The 18,315-nt window shown below is 35.4% G+C and overlaps 2 protein-coding genes across 3 annotated transcripts; both read right to left on the bottom strand.

Annotated features, from left to right (window-relative positions):
• Positions 1-64: 64 nt before the first annotated feature.
• On the bottom strand, positions 65-5,283 carry LOC126708638 (uncharacterized). Its single transcript, XM_050408472.1, has 2 exons — positions 4,678-5,283; positions 65-606 (listed from the first exon to the last, which is right to left on the bottom strand). The coding sequence occupies exons 1-2, from the start codon at positions 5,064-5,066 to the stop codon at positions 372-374; spliced, it is 624 nt and encodes a 207-aa protein (XP_050264429.1). The 5' UTR covers positions 5,067-5,283; the 3' UTR covers positions 65-371.
• Positions 5,284-8,794: 3,511 nt separating this feature from the next.
• Positions 8,795-17,674, bottom strand: LOC126708605 (serine/threonine protein phosphatase 2A 55 kDa regulatory subunit B alpha isoform-like). Of its 2 annotated transcripts, none has more exons than XM_050408422.1 (14): positions 17,172-17,674; positions 14,795-14,898; positions 14,571-14,669; positions 14,340-14,459; positions 13,297-13,503; positions 13,045-13,136; positions 12,372-12,490; positions 11,877-12,000; positions 11,584-11,707; positions 11,007-11,075; positions 10,808-10,899; positions 10,542-10,619; positions 10,292-10,359; positions 8,795-9,607 (listed from the first exon to the last, which is right to left on the bottom strand). In XM_050408422.1, the coding sequence occupies exons 1-14, from the start codon at positions 17,284-17,286 to the stop codon at positions 9,471-9,473; spliced, it is 1,548 nt and encodes a 515-aa protein (XP_050264379.1). In that variant the 5' UTR covers positions 17,287-17,674; the 3' UTR covers positions 8,795-9,470. The 2 variants fall into 2 exon arrangements, with proteins under 2 accessions (XP_050264379.1, XP_050264371.1); XM_050408414.1 differs by having other exon boundaries at positions 13,294-13,503; positions 17,172-17,673.
• Positions 17,675-18,315: the final 641 nt, after the last annotated feature.

Below are 18,315 nucleotides of genomic sequence, written 5' to 3'. Positions count from 1 at the left end.
AAGGAATTTGGAAATCAAAATCAGCGAATACTTAAAAGTAAATAGCTCCACAACCAGGAACCTATTGCACAAACATGAGCATTTTATTTAATCCCATTTTAAGAACTATAAGCAGTCAATTTAACACTTCAATGAGTAGACATGACAATGAAGGAAAATTCATGCACCTCCAAGTTTAAGACAGAAAAATAGGTTTACACAATATGGAGCTACCCTAACAGCTTCCATAAACAACAGGAAACAGTTCATAACATGTAACACACTAGTTCTCCCTTTACATGGCGCTTAGCCAAGGCAAGCATAACCACATATTGACTTATTATATTGTCATGAGGATGCAGCCAAAGCTGCCCAGAAATATGAATTCTCTCTCACTTGTTCCACCAATGGAGGAAATCCTTGCGCCTGTTAATCTTCTTCTGCAGCTGCAGAATTCCATAGAGTAAGGCCTCAGCAGTAGGAGGGCAACCCGGAACATAGATGTCAACAGGGACAATCCTATCACAACCTCTAACAACAGCATATGAGTAGTGGTAGTATCCACCACCATTTGCACAGCTTCCCATAGAGATGACCCACCGAGGATCAGGCATTTGGTCATAAACCCTGCAAGCAATATTCAGTGCAAGGTCAAAAAACCTTACCTTTCCCTGCATATAAGTTGCAACATATTTGACAGAGAGTGGACTACCAGCATCACAAGAAACATGCATTTTTATGCAATTCAAAGCAATGCAATCGTGTCCATTGGTAGAAAGCTTAAACAGTGAGCATGTTATAACCATGAAACACTATGAATACACCACCTCCATAGCTCCTGTAACTGTTTCTTACATTCATAAAAGCTTGCAAGTTTGATTTAAGCTCCTTTACCAAATCCTTCTTATGCTCATACACCACAAATGACTCAAGTTTGGTCCAGGTCCTTTTTTATTATTATTGATGGGTCTTGAACCCCACGACAGACCAAGCACTTATAAGGGGGAGGAGGTGCCAATTGAGTTACAAATTATTGGCAAATTTGGTCAAGTCTTCACTTATTTTCTCCACAAATCAAGTTTTGAGTAAGGCTTTTTGGATTATATTTGGCAAATACTTGTGTATCAATAATGCTATGAATTCATTCATGAACAACATAAGCATGTTGTTTATAACTAACTTCTTTACCAACCTGAAAGCCAAGTTGAACATTAAGTTCCAAGCCTGATTCTATAAAAGCATAAAACCCAATGAGGCACGATAAAATGCTCTATTAGGCAGTAATAGAAGTCTTATAACACAAACAATCAAGCTAAGCTATGCTTCAGAACAACTCTGAACGTGGCAAAGCCAAAATCAACCAACCTTACACGTCTTGTTTAGTTAAAGAAACTGTCATATGCAACCTAGGGTAAGATGTGATAATAATGAAGTCATATCTCTTAGAGTAACACTCCTGCCACATGCATTCCAACTGGATTGTTTAATTATTAGTCTCTTCTACAGAAAGGGTGGTGTTACTAAAACATTTATGCAATAGATATCTGAAAATCACGTACCTATTAGTCCTTGATGGTTCAAAGAGTAGAGAAGTTGCTGTTTCAATAATTTATATCCCACCTTATCTACTATCAAATATAAGGCAAAGATACCATTTTGGTCCTTACATTTTCATAACAATCAATTTGGTCCTTATGAGTCAAACGGTGTGCAAATGTGGCACGCTTGAAGTTGACGTAGCTAATAAAATAATAATAATAAATTTAATTTAACATTTAAAAATGCCACTCAGCAAAAAACAAAAACAAAAAAAAAAACAAAAACAGGTCAGCATTTAAAAATGTTCTTTTTTTTCATTAACCAAAATTTTCTTTTATCTTGCCTGCACTTTCCCCATAACCAAACATTTCTAAATTTGGGTCATCAGGCTTGTACCATGTTTGTATGTGATGAACTTCGTTCTTTGTTTGGTGGCTAAGAAAATCACTAGAAAACAAAGGAAATCTGGATCTAAACTTGAAGGAGAATCTCTAAATCTGAGTTGTCAAGCTTGTACGAATCAAATTTTTTAATACATATTGAAGTTGTTTACCTCTATGTTTATTTGTGATGAACTTTATTCTTTGTTTGGTGGCTGAAAAAATTGCTAGAAAACGAAGGAAATTCTGGATCTAATTCCACTCTCTAATTCTGGATCAAAGCTTGAAGGAGATTAGGAGAATCTCTAAATCTGGGTTGTTAGACTTGTATTTGTATGTGATGAACTTTGTTCTTCGTTTGGTGGCTGAGAAATCCTGGAAAATGAATGAAAATGCAGGAAAGAGTATTTTTGGGCACCCTTTGAATTCTAACCCATCACTTTCCTTTCCTTTCTTTCTGTCTTTCCTTTTTTGTACTCTAAAAAATTTCTTCGATTCCTTTAATTCCCTGAGGTTTGATCTTCTCCTGGCATTGTTCTACGGATTCATTAACTTGTTCTCCTGGTAGTAAATTTTTTTTTTTAATTCCTTAATTTGTGTTTGATTTTATGTGTGATTTTTCAATGCATGTATAGATAGAGAAAAATAAAGATCGTGGAGAAAGCATTGAACAGAATTATGGGACAGGTGGCGAAGGTGCTGTACATAGTGGTGGTGGATTAGGATCAGGACGAAGAAGACATCATCAGAAGAGGAAAAAAAAGGGTATGAGTCCATTTAAATATGTTTGGTTCTGGGTAAAGTCCAGGAAAGATAAAAAGTAAAATGAAAATTTTGGGTAAAGAAAAAAAAAGAATATTTTTAAATGCTGACTTGTTCTCTTTTTTCTTTTTTTAAATGTCAAATAATTTTTTTTTAAAATTTTATTGTCCACGTCAGCTTCAAGTGTATCACATGTGCACGCCATTTTACACGTAGGTGTTTCCCATTAGTGAGTTAATGGTAGAGACCAAATTGACTACTACAAAAATGTAGGGACCCCAAAATAGTATTTTAGACGAAATATAACCTGTGACCATATTATGAAGCTCTTTCCATAGACCACAGTACTTATACCATTTATGCTTTTGTTTGGTTGGGAAATGTAAGGAGGATAGGAAAAAATAGAAGTAAAGAAGGGACTAATATTTTCTATTGTAAGTGTTTGGTAAGAGGAATAGAAAGTAGAGAGAAAACAAAGTGTCTTGTATTATATTTATTTTATATCCAATGTATAAAATTGTTTTCAATAAACTAGTGGGATAATATTGTCAATCACCTATTCAATACATTTTCCCTCATGTTTCCTCCTATTTCAGATAAATTAAAAATGGTGGGCTCGGATATTAAATAATCATCTCTCCTTTTTTTTTTCCTCCATAGAAAGAATATGAATCCATCTTCCATTTTCTCACCACCCTTTTCTCTCCTTTCACTTTTCCACCCCCCCCCCCCCCCCTTTCCCCCCACAAACACACTCTTTAGAGAACATATAGTTTTCTAATCTTCTAAACCATTTGCCAAATACAAACTCATTACTGTTACAATCCTTTGCATGTAAGCCCCATTAACGTCAACCTATGTTGCACATCATACTAATATTTATGTTTGACTATTGAGAATCAAGTACGCATGGATTATCCATCTCCCTGCACCCCCCCCCCCCCCCCCCTTCTTAATTGGAAAGTTGCACACATTGTGTGAGTTTTGAACCCACAACCTCACCCTTCTCCCATAACAATCATCTCTCCTTTTTTCTTTCGTTCCACTTTTCTACTCTACCAAATAAAAGATATTAATCCATCTTCCATTTTCTCTCATCTTTCATTTCTACCCTACCAAACACACTCTTTGAGAACATATAGCTCTCTGACCTTCTAAACCCTTTGCCGAATATAACTCATTACTGTCACTATCCTCAGCATAGAAACCCAATTAATGTCATCCTGTGTAATATTTCATACTAATATCTATGTTTGACCAATAAGGACCACGCACCAACGGATTATCAATCCCTTCTTTTTTCCTAGGTAAGTTACACTCATTGCACTAGTTTTAAGCCCTACAACTTCACTCTTCACCCATTCTTATAGCAGAAGGAAGTATACTGACCTTATTCAATTATTCTACCATCACAATCTCTCACAACCATGTTGTAGCACAGCCTATCCATCCAATTTGAGGAAAAAAAAAAAAGATTAACACAAGCAGCCACCATACTAATCACTATGTCCTCCACACATCAAACTCCATAACAAAATTCGACCGACCAACCCGCCAAGTTGGCAAAAACCTAGGAAGCATGAATACAGGTTCGACACGAGCAATTTGTTAAAAATTTATAACATGACACTGATACGACACAGGTACGGCGCCCCAAATGAAGTGTCCCTGCTTCCTAGGCAAAAACCCACCGTTAACAATTACTCAAGAAATTAACACAAGCCATCCAAGTCAAATCCTAGACAATTAGCCAAGAGCTTCGTAGCTCAACTATTGTAACCATTGAATTATCAAAAAAAAAAAAAAAAACCACAATAACCTAAAAGAAAGTAACTAAAAAAGGAAAGTAAATCACATGAGATCCAACACATCACACATCTTATTTTCTCTGCAACCAAACAGTAAACTAACCCAAAAAAAAAAAAAAAAAAAAAAAAAAAAAACAACAACAACAATCACAAAAACCATAAGCAACCAAAAATAAATGAAAATGAAATCTGAAAGAAGAAGTATATACTTGCGGAGAGCAGGGGCCATCTTGTTGGTGAGAGTGCCAGCGACGATCATGCAATCGGACTGGCGTGGGCTGGGCCGGAAGATGATACCGAAACGATCCAGATCGTAGCGAGCAGCACCGGTGTGCATCATTTCGACGGCGCAGCAAGCAAGTCCAAAAGTCATGGGCCAGATGGACCCAGTTCGGGCCCAGTTCATGAGGTCGTCGACTTTCGAGATCACGAACTCCGCCGCCTTCGAGAGGCCTGCGGGCGGTGGGCCCCGGGCATAGGGGGCCGGAGTAGTGGCGGAACCGCCGGCGGGTGCGGTGGTGGTAGAGAGGAGGCGCTGTGAGAGTACTGGGATTATTGAGCTTGAGAGGCGGTGGGGAGTTCGGGTTACTAGAGCCATGACTAGAGAAAGAGAAAAGAAAGAGAGTTGAAAGTTGAAATGTTTTGACAGCGGCTCCGGTGGAGGTGAGTGTGCGATTATTTCGGTGGAAATCTCTACTCTCTAGATTGGGGGAAGGAAGTCAGGAAAGAAAGAAACCCAACAAAAGAAAAAAATATGGGAAGTAGATTTCCTACGGTTTGGTTTTGTACAGTTCGGTGTAATAAATGAATTGGGAGTTGTGTGTGTGATTCTCCTTATAACTCGCCTCACACAAGTAACTACCTTGTTTGTGGCGTGTGAGTTTATCGGAAAAAATATTTACTGCTTCTGTTTGGGGATTGTTTCTATATGATCTCACATCGGGCAGTTGTGTGTGTGTGTTTCTCCTTATAACTCGTTCCGTGCAAGTAATTACCTTACTTGTAGCGTGTGAGTTTAACGAAAAAATATTTACTGCTTCTACTTGGGGATTGCCTCTACACGATCCCACATTGGGCAATTGTGTGTGTATTTCTACTTATAACTCGTTCCGCGCAAGTAACTGCTTTGCCTGTAGTGTGTTAGTTTAACGAAAAAATATTTACTATTTCTACTTGGAGATTGCCTCTATACGATTTCACATTGGGCAGTTGTGTGTGTGTGTGTGTGTGTGTTTCTCCTTATAACTCGCTCTGTGCAAGTAAGTGTCTTGCTTGTGGCATATGAGTTTAACAAATTGGGTTGGGACTATCTACTTTCTAGTTTCTAATTTAAAGTTTGGACCGACTTAATTTTAACGAGAATTTACCCAGTTTAAAATGTTATGGACATATTATTTTTCTTTTTTTAAAAGCAAAACGTGATATTGTTTATATTTTATCATTTATCAAGTAAGATACAAAAATTTTCATAAGTATTATGGTGGTATATTGGGATTAATACATTATAATTGAAGTGTCAATGATGAACCCCTCATATGCTCCTACTCTCATAGTAGTAGCCTCACTCATATGGTCATAAGATTAATATAAATACCTGAGTTTTTATTTTTTATATATAATTTTTATTTTGAGAATCTAATTTATAAGTGGATAAAAAATTTAAAAATCAACAGAAAAGTTATCCTATTTTTTAGGCAATGTTTTAGTGTAAATTAGAGTTGTATTTTTATCGGATTGTTCTTTAGTTTTGTCACTACTTAAATATAGGGGTGCAAGGATATTTTTGAACCAAAAAATGAAAATCTCAAATAGAGAGAACTCCTTAAATAATAGTAATATTGATAAATGAGAAATATTGCGAAAAAAGCTGTGAATTAAAAATGTTCATTATTTGTACATATATGTTATTTTTAGGGCTCATACACTCATAACTACGAATAAAATCTTTTGTGCATTTTCATCTTAAATAATTAATTAATAGAAAAGTGAGAAAAAGAAAAAACAAAAGAGGTGGTTGACTTCAATCAAATGGTATATTTTTTAATTGGTAGATTACAGTACACGCAATCAAATAGTAAGATTATTACCTAGTATTTTTTTTATTCTTAAAATCGATGATTTCGATAGATACTAAGGAAACAAAACGATACTTTTAATAATTTTTCTATTAAAAAAAACATTTGAGATTAATAAAAGGGAATTTTAAGGAAATTTTATTTTCGTTTTAACTGTTCATTTTATTATAAAATGCTACAAATAAGACTAAGCTTTTTTAATCTAAATAAGACAATATTTATGTTAACTATTAATTTTAGTTGATATAATACTTGAAGGGAAAAAAATAGTAAAGTAAGAATTTGTTGTAAACTAAGTTGCACAAAATGCACACATGTCAAGTGATTATTTGGTGAAAAATTCGATCTTGATAAAGAAGTTTTCATTTAAATATAAATTTAGGCATGTGTCTATCTGTGTTGTTAACACGTGTGCATTTTTGCAAGGGTTACTGCAAACTAGGATTTGCAGCAAATCTTTGCCCAAATGGAAATCCTTGCCAAAAATGGACCGAGGGATTCTCGGAAAACAAGAAACAGAAGAAGCCAACCTAAATCCGTTTCTGCAGTGGGTCAAAATCAGACTTAAAGAGGGATTACTCGTCCACTTAAAGCAAAATTTAATGGTATGACTAATGAGGCAAAGCTAACGTAGCATGTGTCTTACGCTGCTCTGCATGCCCACTTATATAGTTGGTTTCTTCACCTGCCACTTGTTCTCACGCCAATCACTTATTGCATATGATAGTGAAACCGAGTCATGGCTACCACTAGTCTAGTCTTCTCCAAACTCCATTATCATCGATGTCTTTGTAATGTCTAAGTTACTATATTTCGGAAAGCATTTAAACGAATCAATTTATGAAGGATAATGGAATCACTTTCGTGTGGATTATTTTGGGAAATATAATCAACTGGAAAATAACTACAGGGAATCCCTAAACTATGCCAAAGACCACATTGATAAATAGAGTTTTTAACGGCCTTCGGAAAAGGTACCAAAAACTGGTTTTAAAAACATTTAGAGATCCAAAGGCAAAAAATTCACACAAAAAATGGAGACTAAAAGTAAACATTTGAGAGGGACTTTCAACCATTATCAAAGAACTTACTAATAACGTGTGTAACATTTGATTTAACAAAGTACGCTAGACCAACATATTATATTTTTGAATTTATGAATAAGTAGCCTTCACCAAAGCACTCAACCTCAGAAAAGTAGAGACCTATTGAAAAACATATTTGGGTTGAAGAAGAAAAGAGTGGCTAGCATGAGGTGTTCTACCCCCAAAGCCAGATATACGATTAATATTTATGTAAACGATTAATTTTAGTAGATATAATACTTTAAGGGGAAAAAAATAGTAAAGTAAGAATTTGTTGCAAACTAAGTTGCACAAAATGCACACATGTCAAGTGTTCATTTGGTGGAAAATTCAATCCTAATAAAGAAGTTTTCATTTAAATATAAGTTTGGACATATGTCTATATGTGTCCATTTTTGTAAGAGTTACTGCAAACTAAGATTGGCAGCAAATCTTTGCCCAAATGGAAGTCCTTGCCAAAAATGGACTGAGGGATTCTCGGAAAACAAGAAACAGAAGAAGCCAACCTAAATCCGTTTCTGCAGTGGGTCAAAATCAGACTCAAACAGGGAGTACTCATCGACTTTTTTTTTTTTTTTTGATTGGTAATATGTGAATTTCATTCATCTGAAATTGAATTACAACAGAGAGACAAAGCATGAGGAGTACTCATCGACTTAAAGCAAACTTTAATGTTATGACTAATGAGGCAAAACTAACATAGCATGTGTCTTACGCCGCTCTGCATGCCCACTTTTATAGTCGGTTTCTTCACCTGCCACTTGTTCTCACGCCAATCACTTACTGCATACGATAGTGAAACCGAGTCATGGCTCCCACCAGTCTAGTCTTCTCCAAACTCCATTATCATCGATGTCTTTGTAATATCTAAGTTACCTATATTTCCGGAAGCATTTAAACGAATCGACTTATGATGGATGATGGAATCACTTTCGTTTGGATTATTTTGGGAAATATGATCAATGGAAAATAACTACAGGGAATCCCTCAACCATGCCAAAGACCACATTGATAAATAGAGTTTTTAGCGGCCTCTGGAAAAGGTACCAAAGGCAAAAAATTCACACGAAAAATGGTGACAAAAAGTAAACATTTGAGAGGGACTTTCAACCATTATCAAAGAACTTACTAATAGCGTGTGTAACATTTGATTTAACAAAGTACACTAGACCAACATATTATATTTTTGAATTTATGAATAAGGTAAGTAGCCATCACCAAAGCACTCAACCTCAGAAAAGTAGAGACCTATTGAAAAACATATTTGGGTTGAAGAAGAAAAGAGTGGCTAGCATGAGGTGTTCTACCCCCAAAGCCAGATATACGATTACATGGATCACAACAAATTAGCAAAATCCCAAGGAGAAGAAAGAATGGTTAGAATGTGAGACAGCAATAAACATGACAATATTTCACAATCCTATAATTTTAAGATCAAATAATACAAGGTTGAAGCCCCAATGCATCGATGAGAATTGAAGCACCATAATAGTTCCTTTCCCCCAGCTTCATGTTGAGACCCCCATTGGTTTGAAACTTATCAGCACCATTAGCATCCTTTCAGTTGCAGTGAAGCAAATGTCACATTTTCTTCGACCTATTAAGAAACAGCACAACTAGCAATGCCTAGCCAGCCTGGAGCAAAAGGTAGTTAGGTAAAATTTTCCAAATTGCAGTCTGGAATCCTGTGGTTGGGAGAAAGGCAAGAGTTTTTTTTAAGTGTCAGATATTCTGAAAAAATGGTGCAGCTTCAAAATCAGTGATAGGGGAGGAAGGCAAAGCAGTGTTTGCCAAAGCAACCAGAGGAGCTTTGTCTGGCAAAAAAGTCTTCCAAGACCCTCTTTACGCATAATACATGTAAAGGCTATTTGAAGCAGCACAGGCAATTGAGTTCTCAGTTGGATGCCATGCTAGGTGTAGCAACTTTGTGGTGAAATCAAAAGCATTTCCATTAGCATCAACTCCAGATGTATCAGCTCCTGTTACAGTTGAAATGGAGAAAAGATGCGCAGAGACAAAAGTCAAACTTTAGAACACAATTATAAACAAACACTACAAGAAAAGTTTGGGACAGAATCAAAAGATTACTTTCCCAGGGTTTGTATTGGTCTACAAAATGAACTACATACCTCATACAAATTGTATATCAACTGAATAGTGACTCACCATCATGTGAAATTAAACTTCAATATAATTAAGTCAACTAGGGAAATTTAGGTGGAAAAATAAACTGATCACATTGAGCATAACAAATTCATTACGTACAAGTCAAAGTAATTGAGTTTTACAGCGAAGGGGATAAAATTATCAGCAACCCCATATTTAAGTTTTGGGGACTTTAGACTAAAGCATATTTGAGTTAAATGTGTCAGAATAATGGTTAAATTATTAAGCTTAAGCTTTTGGGACAACTTATAATTCATAATGGTATCAAAGTAGACGGTTCTGAGTTCAACCCTATCTCCAATCTACCTCCCATTCAAAAGTAGATATTCTCACATGTTGGGCCCCACTTATTAAGGGAGTCTAGGCTCAAGCTGCTCAGCGGCTCACATGTGAGGGAGAGAGTTAGAATAATGGTTAAATGATTAAATTAATTATTTACTAATAGCTTAGCCTTTTGGGACAACTAGTAATTTATCAAAAGTTTAACAAAGACATACCTCGTCTAAGCACACGAGGAAGAGTGCTTAGAGATTTTGAAGGCCTTGTTGGTGTTTGGACTTGTCTCCTGAGAGTGCATGAAATAAATGAAATTATATTAAATAAAGACAAAAGATTAAAGGAGAGTTTTTTGGGGCAATCAAATAATGCTATTCAATTAGATAGAAGACTAGTCAAACAAGTTCAAGAGCTGATGCAGCTATTATCATTGTCATACACCTATATTAAGATGATGTACTCAAAAAATACCTCATAGGGTTTTTGCTGGCTTCCAATGTTGTTGCTTCCATGCTGCCTTCAGAACAACCAAACACACGGAACAGATTGCTGGAATCACAGACAAAGATTGCATCAAACATTGTGGTGCAGGTATCATGTTTTAACTTATGGTGGTAAAGGAGGATCATGCAGGAAAAAATATTGCATCAAACATTGAGTTGCAGGTATCATGCTTAGGTATTTTACAATTTTACTAATGATGGTAAAAAAATTCATGCAATATGGTTAAAGCAGACCTGTAGGAACCTGTTGCCACGCGTTGTCCATCTCCACTTAGACAGCACTCAAACTTGTCGAAGATAGAATCATTTTCATATAAATCACACAGCTGACCAAGGTAAAGAACTAAAATAAATTGCATTGTATATTATAAATGCATCTGCTCCATTCTATATCATAAAGAATTAGTAAAGGCTTTCTGAAGGAATGCATCACCTTAGGTCTTAAATATTCATGAACCTGAAAAGTTGCAACTGGGCCACGATCCATATTTATGTCCCACAGCTGACAACCAAGAAAACAAAACCAAATGAGGAGAAAGTTGGAGATCAAAAATGGATTAGCGTATCTACTCAATTCAAATTCTATTAAATATCAAACTTGATGCAGATCAAGGGATTACAAATTTTCTTTTTTAATTAGTAAGTTAACATGCACAGCCCATGGGTTTTGACCCTACAACGTCAACCTCTAACCATTCTTGTGGGAAGAGGATGTGTGATTTGAGCCAAAGCTCATTCACTAGATCAAAGGATTACAATACCTCTGTAGCAATCTTAATCAGAATAATTAGTTTCAGAATAATAAAAAGGCATAAAAGTACTCTTATTCAAAATGAGACCAAGACACTATTGCTTAAATGAAAGATGAAAAACAGCTAACACAAAGCTATTAACTTCTTCTACACATACCAGATGGCATGAAAAAACATCCAGCACTGAGAAGTTCAGTTCTTGGTATTATGCATTTGTGATTCACAGAAATAGGAACTTAAAAAAATAGAAATATGAACCTTAAGGGTCATGTAGTCACGACTAAGTACATGTCTCCCATCTTTAGCAAACTTAATATCTGAAATTGAGGCAATTATCTCAGTGAAAAAAGACCTTGTACCAGGCACTTCCGGTTCCTCAAACCTGTACCAGTGAAAAGCGTTATAAAAAGCTACAAGTCAAAAAGTGAATGAATCTAAAAATATTCTCACACTTTCTTTTCTTTTGACAAGTAAACACTGCTTACGCACCAAGATGCAAATAAAGATGAGGAAAGTAAGTAGACAAGACAAAAGACTGATAGACAACTTACAATTTGCTATGAGTATCACATAACGCTGACTGCCGCATATCAATGAGACGGATTGAGCCCCTTGAGCTACTGTATGCTAACGTATTACAGTGAGTAGGATGAAACTCCGCTGATGTTATCACCTCTGCACAAGTAAATTCAAGCAATGAGAATGCCGAAGCTCTTTGATCGCATTAGCAAATTATGTATGAAACTGAGTTGTGTACATAAATACAACAACTCATTAATCAACAAAACTCAATGAGAAACAGATAAAATGTCTTCTCATCCATTCACCCCAGAAAAGGGGAGAGAATTAGAAAGTATATACTAAGAAAAATAGAAACACCAGAAAGAATGATGCTTTATCTATTCGAATAGAGTTTTCTTTTTGCACATCCAAATCCATTTCTTTTCTTTTTTTTACAAGTAACACACCCAAATCCTTTAGACTAAAAATGATAAAAAGATCCGTCAAATCATTTAATTTGCCACTCAGAATGCCATGGGTTCTACCAGTAAGATCCTCCATGTTTGCAGGCTTGACGTCAACGATATTGAAACTTTGGTTGCTAATTTCTAAGTTCCAAAGATTTATTCGCAGATCATCCGCAGAGATAAAAGTTTCACCATCACTACAAAAGGGGGAAAAAAGAATATAAGTAATCAGTGAATGTCATGGACATGATACCCATACATATGATGCATTTCCAGAGAAAATAATCAAACATCACTACAGGCATGCATATTGCATAGAAAAGACCGTTTTTTTCTTTTCTTTTAATCAAGATACTTTTATTGAAAAAGAGACTACTCCAAGTGCATAGTAACGCACACAGAGAAGCCTAAAGAATTACAAAGAAGAGGTCATAAGTACAGCATAGAAAAAGACTTCAAGTTAAGGCAAAATCCTTCTAACTCTTATCACTCTCTCTCTCTCTCTCTCTCTCAATAAACAGCACCTGATAAAGCCTTCTGTTTCACACACCATACTACGAAGAAGTGAATCAACATGAATAACTTGCATCCTTATTGATGAGGAAATCATAAATTAGGCAGAAGCATATTCAAGTATAAATAAAAGCACAAAGTCAACATGAATATGCAACATAAAAGAGGCATGCAATATAGACGACAAATTTAAGATAGAAGGGTTTAAGAATAAATTATATCAGTAAGAAAAATGCACCTGTTGTTTGAAATAGAATTAATATGATAGTCATGTGCATGAGCATAGATTCTTCGACATCTAGCCACAAGGCTTGTCTCATGACTAGTCACCTGAATGTCACAAATGTACCAAGTGTTAAAGGAGCAAACCATATAAACTTGAAGCCCGGCAACAATGCCATACTTTCAATAGCTGCCAAGCGAGATTATTTCTCAACTCCAGAACCATATGATGCCAGAAAAATAAGAATATCAGATTGAGTACAACTACCATGGGTAGCCGTAAGGATGATAGACCCCCAGACGGGAGTGAAGTATCAATGCTTGAATAACCAGAGGATCTCTCATCACATCCTCCATTCGCCATACATGATTTGGAGCTTGCTGATATACTTGAAGAAACAACTGGACCGTTTCCAATGGCTCTTGAAAGATCCATATTCAAGTCACAAACTTTCTTGACCTTCTTCTCTTGGACCTGCCCGACATTAAGCATAAGCAACAGCAACAGAAAACACCACTGGTCTTAGAAAGTTCCACTTCATTATTCAAATAGACTGTTAATATATTCAGGACTAGTATTGCTCACTAGGTTGTTATACTAGTCAGTGCAAATCTTATTCTTACCACACTACATCTGTGTGTGTGTTGAAACAAGGAGGGGAGGGAGGAACAGTATTCAAAAAGGCTGATTAATGAGCTGTGTCCTATGAGATATCAAGAGATTAAAAACTAGACAGTTAAATGGTCCATTATTAAAGGTAGCTTTGTCCTTGTTATTTACAGAGTAGGGAGTTTTTACTGGTCCCTTTTCTTTTATTTGACAATAAGTTTGGCCCCAAGGGAAGGGGAAGGGTAGATTCCAACAATCCAACAAGTGACCTATTATCAGTTCTCTCCAGAAGGCACTCTTTCTGATCATCCAGATCAAAAATACAAAAAGTCCTTTTACATCAATTTTTCTATCTCAATGCATTGAATTCTATTTTCCGAGACTCAATGCAATAAAATTTTCTGATCACCACCATCAATAATACCATGCACATTGTCTAGCCAATGTGTCCAAAACTAATGCCTGCATATTTATTATATATGCTCTCATAAATAACTAGTCGAGACAGGTCTTCTTATGTTTCTTAATGGACCCTCATAGCAGTAACCATAACATCATAACCATCACAAAATTTATTGTCAAATGTTTCATTCACTCTTAACTGTTAACCACCTTCTCAGCTACTCTAGATTATCCAATATATATATATATATATATATATATTTATGATATCAAGAGCAAAAATTCAAAAGTGCCTTCACCTTCCAAAATTTTATTGTTTTATCATTGGTGGATAGAAGAAACAGGGCACCATTAGCTGCCTGGCACCATCTAATCTTGTTGATTTTCTCCTCAATTTCCAAGCTCTTAAGATAGTCAAACTGAATTTAAACAGAAAAACAAAGATTGCAAAAAATTATTAAAATCCATATTGCATAAAAAGGGACATAAATAAACAAAAATAATATGTGACCGTGTAAAAGTAAAAATACCTCAGGTTCATGGCTCTGGAACTCAGTTTTATAGCGGAACTCAGGATGTCTCCCATTTGAATAATCCATCCTCTCTAGTTCTCTCCGTTGTCCACCATGCTACATATTATATGCTCATATTACAGACTATATTATGAAATGGTAACAACTAAAAAAAATTATGGAAAAATACACTAAAACAAAAGTATTTACAAAATAAACAAGTTAGCAATTCACAGACTTACATCCCTCGTATCAGTTCTTTCAAATAAAACCACCCGACCCCCACGATCTCCTGTGGCTAAGTGGTCCCCAGTTCTATCAAATTCAATAGCAGAAATGATATCAACTGCAAACATAACAATCATCATGTAAGCAGGTTAATTCAGTAATACTCTCAAACACTATAGACATTCAGGAAAAAAAAATAGAAGTTTTTTTTTTTGTTGGGGGGGGGGGGGGGGGGGGGGGGAGCCTTATGACACATACTACATTCTAAAAGCCTATTCACGTTCCAATTAATTCTATATATAATCCCTCCTGAGAAGAAGAATAATGTGAGGGAAAACCTCACCATTGTAGAGATAACATCCAACAGCATCAAACTACACACCCAATAATTCTAGTAAATGTAAAGAAACTATAGTTAATCACAACTATCCAGCCTAAACTATGAACACATTTCTAAGCTGCACCCTCAACTACAAATTCTGCAACTTTAAACTATAGGGGCATATGCAATGAAAAACTATAAAAATTCTGCAATTAACACCCTATTCCAAAATTAATGTTCCTACTAATTTGTTAATTTAGATACTAACTTGGATGATGGTCCAATGTTGCAAATTAATCAGTCCAATGGATTTGTTACATTCTAATTACCCATTGGGATTGAGGGAGGATAATTTGGTTTTGAAACTTGAAAGAAATAGAAAATTTGAAGTTCATTCTTTTCATGAAACCTTAAGAGGTTCTAATCAAGTTTTGCTTCGTTGGAAGAAAATTTGGTATAGCAAAGTAACTAGGAAGGTTACTTTCTTTGCATGGATGCGTACATTGAATGATTTTGACGGTGAATAATCTCATCAAAAGGAATATGATTCTTGCGAATAGGTGTATTATGCGTAATTCTTGTGGAGAATCATTTGAACATCTATTGCATCATTGTTTTGTTGTGAGAAAATTGTGGACTTTAACCTCTTCTCCTTTTGGGATTCAGAAGATGATGCCTTTGAAGGTTATTGTGTGTTTCTAAGTGTTTCTTCGCTGGAAGGGTTTGTATAGACAACATAATAATGGGCAATATGGAGCACTCCTCTATGTATAATATGGATTATGTGAGAGGAAAGGAACAATAAAACCTTTAATGGTGTCAAGCCTTACATGCTTCAGCTTGAATTTCTGATTCTTGTATGAACAACAGTAAGTATTTTGGTGCATCCAATTTCTTTCTTCTTTAAATTTCAAAGACCAGCCGAATCTCTATTTTTTTTATAAGTAAATATTGAATTAATCAAATGAAAAAGAGGCATAGTGCATGTACACTGGGCGTATAAAAGTAAAACAGGTACACCAACATCAAACACTTAAAAATACAACTATCAAGCATCTCAAACAAAGTACCAATAGACAAAAAACCTAAGACATTTATCCATTCAAACAAAGTCTTGAGGAATAAAAATTTCAGGTCAAGAAACAAAATTTTCACATCTTTAAAGCATCTTCCTCACTCTCCAAATCACCCCACTATGGGCCTACCAAACTTTCCTCTCCAGAACACCCTTTGTTACAACCCATTGAACCCCGAAAAGAGAAAATACCATGCTCCAAACCTTTTGGATAACAAGGAAATGGAGGAGTAGATGATCATTAGTCTCCCCATCCCTCTTACACATGCAACACCAGTCTAAAATGATTATTTGACACTTCCCGAGGTTACCAGAACTGCTATCCACATGAAAATACTGATCTTGGTAGGAACTTTAGGCTTCCACAAACTCCTCCAAAGAAAAGACAAATCGGGAGTAGAGTGTAACATTTATAATGGGATTTAAACTCAAAGAGTATCCCCACCTCGCCTTATTAGCCCAAATAAAGCAAATCCATAAAGGAGGCAACAAGACTCCAGCTCCCAATCATGAACTTAGTTTAACAAAGCTAATATCCCAATGGTATCCAAATAAACAGCTCAACGAAGCAAAAGCCATTCATGCACAAAACCCATAATTCTTTTCAGCACTGACACTTTAACAACAGTAAAATCATACTTATCAAAAACAGTAAAATCATAATTACATAGCAACTCTAACCCTAAAACTACATTATTTCCATCCACAAATCTAATGCTAAAGTACAACGAGCTGTTCAAATACAATGACAACAACCTATTCACTAAATTTTATCCACATATGTTCAAATCTCACTCCATCAATCTAGCATTGAATACACAAATTTAGTTCACAAAAATAAAAATAAAGCAAAATAGAGATATCAAATTATTAACAATTAATTAGTAACTCTAAAAATTATAAAAGGCACATAAAAAAATAAAATAATCAAGCCCTAATTTAAAGCTTAAAAAAACCAAATCGATGAATTCTAAATCGGAAATGGAAACCAAACCTTCCTGAACTTCTTCACCGGCGGTTCGTTCGCCGAAAACCTGAGCGAATTTCCAGTCCAGCGGCTGTGACCCCTCCGCCGCCGGAGCCGTCGCTTCCTCTCCTCCGCCGATCATCTCTCTCTCTCTCTCTCTTTCTCTCCTCTCAGCAAGGAAATACACAACTCAAATGCACAAACCGGTCGATCTGAGAGACTCCGATTCTCCTTTACACGAATCTCGACGATTCACGAAATGCAGTCTCGTCCTTCATCGTTCCTTTTTGTCCTCTCCAACCACGACGAACAAACTTTCCACTCTCTCTCTCTCTCTTTCTCTTTCTCTCTCTATAAAGCTTTGCGTATCGAATTCACATCGATGAGATTTTCAGTCTCGCTCGGTCGCTCTCTGGAAAAAAATCAATCTCTGTGCCTCTGTAGATTGAAAATCGATGAGATTTCTCTTACGCACAGACACATACACACACTCTCTCTCTCTCTCTTTCTTTCTTTATTTTTTATTTTTTGTTTTTTGTTTTTTTTGTTTTTCTTTTTTTGTTTTTTAAATGATGACTAATGAGGTGACAAAAATGAGAATGGAAGAGAACGACGGAGCAGCGAAAACGTCGTAGCTTTGTGGGGGATTACGTATCTCTCAATTACTAATTTATTCCTAGGTGTTCATTTAGTGCTAATTATAATTATAATTATTTATTTCGTTGCTTTTTGTCTTTTTGTTACTTTATTTTTCCTCAAAATTGTGATTAGAGTGGATCACTTTTAGATTAGTGAAATTATTCTATGTTGCACTCTTGAAAAAAAAAAATATATATATATATATATATATATAAAGACCAAGAGAGAAAGACAAGGAATTTTCTGTATTGTCAATGTGAGTTTTTTAATTTTTATTTATTTAAAGTTGATAAAAGTATAATGTGAGTTTGGATTAAAATGATAAATTTAAGCACAATTTATGAAGTGTTGTAATTTTAGTTTCTAAATTAAATTCAATGATCTTATTACTTTAACCAATGAACCATATAGTTAAATTTAACTATTCTTATAAAATAAAATATTATGTTTGTTACATTGTTCAATACAATCATGTGATTAAATTATATGGGTGGAGATTGTGTCTAGTGCATCAATACACTGGACACATTAG

The sequence above is a fragment of the Quercus robur genome, chromosome 2 (genome assembly GCF_932294415.1).
Source record: "Quercus robur chromosome 2, dhQueRobu3.1, whole genome shotgun sequence".
Lineage (NCBI taxonomy): Eukaryota > Viridiplantae > Streptophyta > Magnoliopsida > Fagales > Fagaceae > Quercus > Quercus robur.
The sequence above is the reverse complement of the archived record's forward strand: the minus strand, read 5'-3'. Positions and strand labels throughout refer to the sequence as shown.